At 39.8% G+C, this 7861-nt stretch overlaps 1 protein-coding gene across 1 annotated transcript; it reads right to left on the bottom strand.

The window, feature by feature from the left end:
- Positions 1-4705: 4705 nt before the first annotated feature.
- Positions 4706-5626, bottom strand: LOC108771851 (extensin-like). Its single transcript, XM_018537252.1, has one exon. The coding sequence runs from the start codon at positions 5624-5626 to the stop codon at positions 4706-4708; it is 921 nt and encodes a 306-aa protein (XP_018392754.1).
- Positions 5627-7861: the final 2235 nt, after the last annotated feature.

Genomic DNA, 7861 nt, shown 5'->3' on the forward strand with positions numbered 1-7861 from the left:
CTAAAAGATTCACAAATATGAAAGATTCAATAAACATTATTGCGAAGAATATTTCCGAAGCCTCAGTCGAGATGGCTAATAGCGAATTCGATTGGACGCACTCTATGCGCACTGGTGCACATTAAAGCCGTTGTACATAAATTGACATAAAAATTTGTGTTTAATACGAATACAGAAACGGGTTAACCTGCGAAATATTAAATACACTTCATTATACTGTTTAGTAAAATATGTTTCTTATAATTCGAACTGTTTTTATTTCACTTTCACTCATGCTGAGGTAATATTTTTCGAAATAAGTTTTAAAAACATTTATTGCGTCAAAGTCAGAAAGTTATTGGAGCAATAATTTGTGAAATAAATTAACTTAATAAATATATATTTATGTATCATATATATTCGTAACATCCTACTTTGACCGTAATAAACTTTTCGAATTTTAGTTCGACTAAAAGATTCTATTACTACGTTCATTTCAATATAACGTTTATACTTATTCTCGTATAAAAAAATCTGCTACAGGTCCCATAGTAATATTTGACGTAGGCAATTATGAAAAAGAACTGCAATCAATGCCAATAGAGAACATTCCAAAACAGATTCTAAATCCAATTAATAAGGATAAAGAATTAGAATTAATTGGAATCGTTGACTATAAAAAACCCTCAATGTCAACACGAGCCTCAAATATTGGTCACTATACTGCGATCTGTAGGCGATCTGGAAACTGAATCGAGTACAATGATCTTGTGCTAACAGCCAAGAAAATAAAAAAAACAAAACACGTGTATCCACAAGTCCTCATGTATATTTGTCATGAATAATAGAATAAATTATATATAAAACGAGAAAAATCTATAATTATTACATCCTCCTTCAAAAAAAATTAAACACACGATCTATAACAAATAGGCGAAAAGGATGTAAAGTATAACGATCTTAAAGTCTGTTGATTTCTACTAACTTATATAATTCGTATGATATAAAACAATAATCCATTTTCTTCTCAACAGCTGAAGTCTTGTTCATCACCGCAATAATTTTATAAATTTGATTCTTCCTAAATTAAAATCTTTTAAGGATGTCTCAAATTCATCCCTATTGTATATGTTACAAGTAACAGTTTGGTACTAAAAATATTAGGGTAACAAATTCATCAAGCAATTAAAGAGTAAAGTATCCTGCGAGGGCGCCGAGCAGGATGAACTAATTGCTTTTCTTGTGTCAGAATTAGCGATAATATCGAATTCGTCGGGAATCGCGAGCAACAAAATCAGAGAGCCGTAATCAGTCGAGATATTTCGAGAATTGACAGTTTACAGGTGGTGTGCTTACTCTGGGTGGCTAGGGGTAGTTTTTCAAGGTTCGGGGATGGAGCGACAAAATCGTAATCGTCGGAAATCGCGAGCAACAAAATCAGAGAGCCGTAATCAGCCGAGATATTTCGAGAATTGACAGTTTAGAGGTGGTGTGCTGACTATGGGTGGCTAGGGTTGGTTTTTCAAGGTTCGAGGGTGGAGCAACAAAATCGTAATCGACGGAAATCGCGAGCAACAAAATCAGAGAACCATAATCAGTCGAGATATTTCGAAAATTAACAGTTTATAGGTGGTGTGCTGACTATGGGTGGCTAGGGGTGGTTTTTCAAGGTTCGAGGGTGGAGCAACAAAATCGTAATCGCCGGAAATCGCGAGCAACAAAATCAGATAGCCGTAATCAGTCGAGATATTTGGAGAATTGACAGTTTACAGGTGGTGTGCTGACGCGGAGTCGCTAAGGGTGGTTTTCGAGGGTTGGGGATGGAGCAACGAATTTGGGAAGTGAGCAACTAATTAGCAACAAATTAGCACAAAAAGAATATGCCTTGTTTTTTTATTTTTTTGAGTGGCTGTGCTAACTTTATTCTTAAGCTAGCACAGGCATTGTTTTCTCGGAATTGGCTGGAGCAACAAAATCGGGAATAGAGCAACAAATTAGCAACAAAAAAGCACTAAATTTCTGTGTAAGTTTTATTCGATTGTGCTGAAGTGGCTGTGTCAGCTTAATAGACGTTAAGTGAAATTTGTTGTCACATGAAATTGCTTTCTTTTCCCGAAAACCTAAAGCAGATTGTGTTAGAATCTTGAAAATGTCATGACACTGGAGCCTTCCACGGGCAAAGCAAAGACGAGACTAAAAATGTCACCACATGAGTTTTGAACCCGAGAATATTACATTTAATTTAAAGTGGCATAATGAAAATTGTTTTAACTTGCTAGGAGCTGATCAGCTGAGTTATCAGATTCCAAAGTAGTCTCTATTTTTTAGCAACATTTTAGTTAAATATCGCAAGCATTGCGTTATCCGATGTGCCCCACGAGGATTTTGCACATAGTGTGTGTGTGTGCGTGTGCGTGCGTGTGTGTGTGTGTGTGTGTGTGTGTGTGTGTGTGTGTGTGTGTGTGTGTGTATTCAGCAGAAATAAGGACACTACATTTTGCTACTCCCGTGTTATTTAATGACAACAAATCCGCTTTGCGTGCGTTCTCACACAATGATGTGCATACTCCGATCGAGGAACATCCTCGATGTGGTGCACATCGAATAACGCGAATGCTCGCGGTATTTATTCCAAATTTTGAAGAAAAGTAAGGTCCACTCTGGAACCTGACATCTCAGCTTCAAGTCAAGCTAGAACAATTTTTTTATGCCATTTTAAAGGAGATGTACTCGGCTTCAAAATTGATTTCGTGACATTTTTCGTCTTGTCGTTGTTTTGCTATTGGATGGCTGCAATATCTTAACATTTTCAAGATTCCAACACTCTATTTTTTTGTTTTCACGAAAAAAACAGTTTAATGGAACGTAAAATTTCACTTAATCCATTTTAAAGTAGAGGCTCTATCTTTTAAAACGGTCTAAAGGAAAATGTTCTGCGATTCCCGGAAATCGAGATATTAGTCTCTCAAAATCGACAAAATGCAGGTTATTAAATTGCTCCCCTAATTTTTTTGCGTAGTGTATTCACTTATTTTTTCACAAATATTATATAATTCATTTAATTTACATTTTAATAACTTTATCAATTAAAACTTACATAAAATATTAATAAAATATATATAACATATGGTATTTTAAAAAAATGTATAATCGTAAGTAATGAATTCTAGTCTATAAATATTTTGTGCTGTCGGGGTAAAATTTCTTCACGTGAATTGTTTTCGATTTAATAAAAACATATTCATTAAATATAATCAAAGCACACTTTTTTAGTTTTACAGCGCAGCTTTGGCCTTCCTGATGGTTTTAATACAGGTATACGATCCAAATCTTCTATATCTAATACATGACATAAATGCTTTGATTATAAATTAATATCAATATATATAATTAAATGCATTTTCATTAACCCTCCATGCTCACTCTTCAAAAAATTACAGTCTACAATTTGATTTGGTTAAAAATGGAATTATAGCGTTGTAGGCAAAAATTTAATTTTAACATTAAAAAAATTGTAAACTTAATTACTTCGTAAAATACGTTATTTAAAAGAATATAACATTTAATTTATAAAATTTTTTAATTTGAAGTTTGGTTCAGCCTAATACTCCTAAATTTACATTATGCTCTGTTCATTTTGATCCATAGTGATCATAAAGGGTTAAACTATATAGAATTTCTATTTGTTATATAACGATTTCGAAATTTTACAATTAGAACGTTTGCTTCTAAAAAATATTTTATTATATGTATATTAGAGCGTATATATAATAAATTATATATAGGGGAGAGGGTTCCCATACCGACCGGGCAAATCATACCGACCCCCCGCGTTTCTCAGAAATGGCGTTGCTGGTTGAATTTTTATTAGTGTCACTGAAAAGCGGTTATCCTACTAACAATTTGAACGTATGTTGCAATCTTCACAAATAATTTTGTTTTAAGTTATACGTCGTGATATGTTTTAACAACCGTGCAGTTTTTTTCTGACTTATACGGAAAACGAGTTAAATGTGTTTGTAAGCTCGAAAAGCATCGAAAGGTAAGTCATTTTTATTGGTTATGGACCATGTTAAATATATGCCATGGATATTAAATCGCATTAGTTGTCATATGGGAATGGCGAGTCGAATATGTGAAAAAAGTGGGAATGGTCCAAAAGCGACCGCGAGATCTTTGTCCAAAAGCGACCCCCTTTTTTTGCATCGTAATTGTCTATAGTATATTTTCGGAGAAAAAATGTGTTTAATAATGATTTCTGTCAATCAAACAAGAACCCAAATGGAACCACAGCCGTCGACGAGTGGTCTCAATTGTCGCACTACTCGTAGGAAGAATAGGTATTTGTAGTTATTATGAAACCGAAAACAGCTCAGACTACAGCGATTGATTGTTTATTTCTTTGTGATTAACAGTTTATAAAATGTCCTTAAAATATACTTTAATAAAGTTAAAAACAAAAATTTCATTTCATAAAAATGTAATGTGTAGCGATGTCCTTCGCGTATACGGTTACGTTTACCCGCTGCGGTAGATGTAAGATGAGTCACCGACCGGCCGTCGCTGTCGGCCTCTGTCGGTGCGGCGCCAGGGATCGTAAGAGAGAGGTTGAAGACGTGACTCTGTATTTATGTACACGTTTATTATGGCTATGTACAGCTATATACAACTATGTTCAGTCAGGGTATTTTATGGTGGCCCTAAAAAGGGCCGTTTGGCTTCCTCCTCACTTAGAGGGGCTTCGCTCCTTGTAGGTAAGCGGTGGCTGCGTATACGTCCACTTGGTGGAGCGCCGCTTCTCACTTACTCGCTCGCGGTAAGTGAGCGAGGGCTTTGTAGCCGTCCTCTTTTCTGGGCCCCAGTAGTTCGCGTTCTCGTCTCCGGGTTGGCTGGTGGTCTCCCACTCGGATCCAGAGAACGGCTCCTTCTCTCCCGCTGGTGGAGGCGCCGGCAGGTATCGTGGCGAGGTGTACCGGCGTACTCTGAGGTCCCACGGGTGTAGGTAGTACCTCGGTGGCCTAGTCCTGGCAGGCGGCGGAATGTCCAGCGGGTGTAGCTTCCAGGCGGCGAGCTGGAGGGTCACCTTCTTCACGGCGGTCGCTTGCGGTCCTGGCGGAACGGCCGGCGGCGTCGGAGGAGGCGTCGACTGTGTCGGCGACCCTGGCGGAGGCTGCGGTGATTGTCCCCTTGGATGTTGCAGTCTTGGTTGGCGCCGGAACAATTCGGTGGCCTCCACCGGCCGGATCCTGGGGGACGTCGCTTGTAATTGGCGGCGGCGCAGGAGCTGCTGGCGCAGACGCTGGATAAGCGAGGTCCCTCTCTGGCGGGTCGGTGGCTGCGACGGCTGCTGCTGCGGAGGCTGTGATGGCTGAGGCCGTGGAGACTGCGCTGGTCGCGGTGACTGCTGCGGTTGCGGAGGCCGCGGCGTCTGTCGCGGCGGAGGCTGTGGTGTCTGCTGCGGCGGAGGCTGCGGTGGCTGCTGCGGCGGAGGCTGCGGTGGCTGCTGCGGCGGAGGCTGCGGTGGCTGCTGCGGCGGAGGCTGCGGTGGCTGCTGCTGATGAGGCGGTAGCGACGGTAGCTGTAATTGCCGTGCTTTGTCACGAGCCCGTAGCTGTGGTAAAAACTGCTGGGAGGTATAGCCCTGCATGCCACAGCTCGGTGCCGGTTGATCGGTTCGGCGCCTTATCTATAAGGGTCCTGGACCGATTCTTCGTACGCGATAACATTATCGGCGCTAGCCCTCTGGTGGGCGTACCGTGGTAGTTGCGCGTCGCGCAGCCCTTGCGCGTGGTCGCGTGCTACGGGCGCCTGTATGGTCGAGTGCTACAGGCGCTTGGATGTTCCCACCGAGCGCTTGACGAAAAGTAGCTGCTCGGTGGGTTTTCGTTAGTGCGACTGATAAGAGTCGCCACATAATGTATTATTAATAGGGGGTTGCGTTCAGACCATATAAGGGTCGGTTCAAGACCACGATTTTTGGCACGTCGAAAAACGAGACTTTTGCCTTGCGGTCTGTATCTTCATTAATGGCACACAAAATTCACACCGTCCGGTGGAAAACATAGGAAAATATTCCCTCGACAGAAGCCAATTTGGAAGTTGGCATAAAATTAATTTTTAGCAGAGTTACAACCTTTACCATTTGCCCGGACGGTATGGGAACCCTCTCCCCTACGTTATATATGTGTATATTAAAATATATTACAATATTAAAATGTGTATATTAACATTTAGATGAATTTAGTAGATTATTATGTATCAGAGGTTGATCTCAACGCACTGTAGCAGTTCGATAATTGTGCCAGTCGACGCACTTGGTGCGAACATACATTATAGAAACAAACACGATTTTGTGAAAAAAAACTTGTCAATTTTATTTTTAACATATATATGGAACAAATATGTAATTGCTTAACAATTGAAACACTACATAAAAAGTTTGTATCGTTAGCGTTTAAACTTAACAAAAAACTTTGTATTGCAAGAATAATGCTTCGGTCGAGAATCGGACATACCGTGGCCGCAACATTGGTATTTATGGAAATAATGTTAAAATATATGTTTTTATAGTATTGTCCACCGAAATTGATACAAAACTAAATGAAGAATCACTTTATAAAGAATGAATAAATTTTTTTGCATAGAAACGAGAGTTAGTCGATTTCACGTCCGGATTTGCGAGGAGGAATGCGTCGAACGCAGTGTGTGAAATCGTTCGTTGGAAAAGAGATTATTCGGCAAGCAATCATGGTACGCAGCGTTTTGATTAAATGAGGGCTACGATCAGCGAGAAAAGAGAGACTACGAGCCGAGCGGAAACGTGTATCTACTTTCTACTCAATCGGTCGTCCTCATCGCGTAACGTGAAGTATCTCTCGATATACCGAGTTGATGAGAGATATCTTAATATAAATAATTACCGCCGTGTATGGTTGTCGCGACTATCGGCAGACAGTAGGCAAAAACACAAAAAGAAGGAAATGTGGCGCAACGCCGATGCTACTCTGTCTACGAAATGTCTACGAATTTTGTGGAAAATAAAATAGAATGTAGTAACTAAATGAATTCTTATTTACGCTGTGGCCGCGTGTCGCGTAAATCTTACTTCTAAGAGAATAAGATGAGTAGAATGGAAAAAGGAAAAGAGGGTGAGACGTGCTCTAACGCTAACGACACAGATTTTTTTTGTAGGTGCGATAGGAACGGGAAGAGCTGCTCTTATTAGGCGCGCTACAGATTTTGGGTTGCCTCCGCGTGTCGCGGCGAAGGGAGGAAACGAACACTCGACACTCACTCAAACACACACACATACAAAAGGACAAGACAAGAAAAGTAAAAAGAAAAATTGTAATTCATTAACGTTCTATTATTGAGTTTAATACTGTTATATTTGAATAAAATGTGAAAGAGCCGCACAAAATATTGAATCGTGAAACGCCGAAGAGACTGTAAAACCGATAACTTGAGTCGGCGATCACTTATGAAGTAAAGAAGGAATGAGGCTGGTTTCGAATAAGCATTAGAACAATATCACAACATGATTTCACTGAAAAATAAATAATATACTGTTAATGACTAACGTAGCTATATGAAACTTTGCGCAAAGACTATTGATAACTTTATAACGCGTTTTTACGAGCAAAGAGAAATATTTCCTCGAGATAGCGATCAAGAGATATTCGAACTTTACTACTATGAGATAGAACGAAAAATGAACAACGAACTTAGACGCGCACGAGTATTGTAGTATATTATAATGATGAGAAATAGAACGAAAATGATCGCGAGCGCTGATTTGTCACTTGTTAATATAGGGCCAGCTTGGTGATTGCGGCGTGCAAAAACGCCGAATTTCCAAAAAAGATGGGCATTAAAAATTTTC

The sequence above is a fragment of the Cyphomyrmex costatus genome, unplaced genomic scaffold (genome assembly GCF_001594065.2).
Source record: "Cyphomyrmex costatus isolate MS0001 unplaced genomic scaffold, Ccosl1.0 scaffold1663, whole genome shotgun sequence".
In the NCBI taxonomy this organism is placed as follows: domain Eukaryota; kingdom Metazoa; phylum Arthropoda; class Insecta; order Hymenoptera; family Formicidae; genus Cyphomyrmex; species Cyphomyrmex costatus.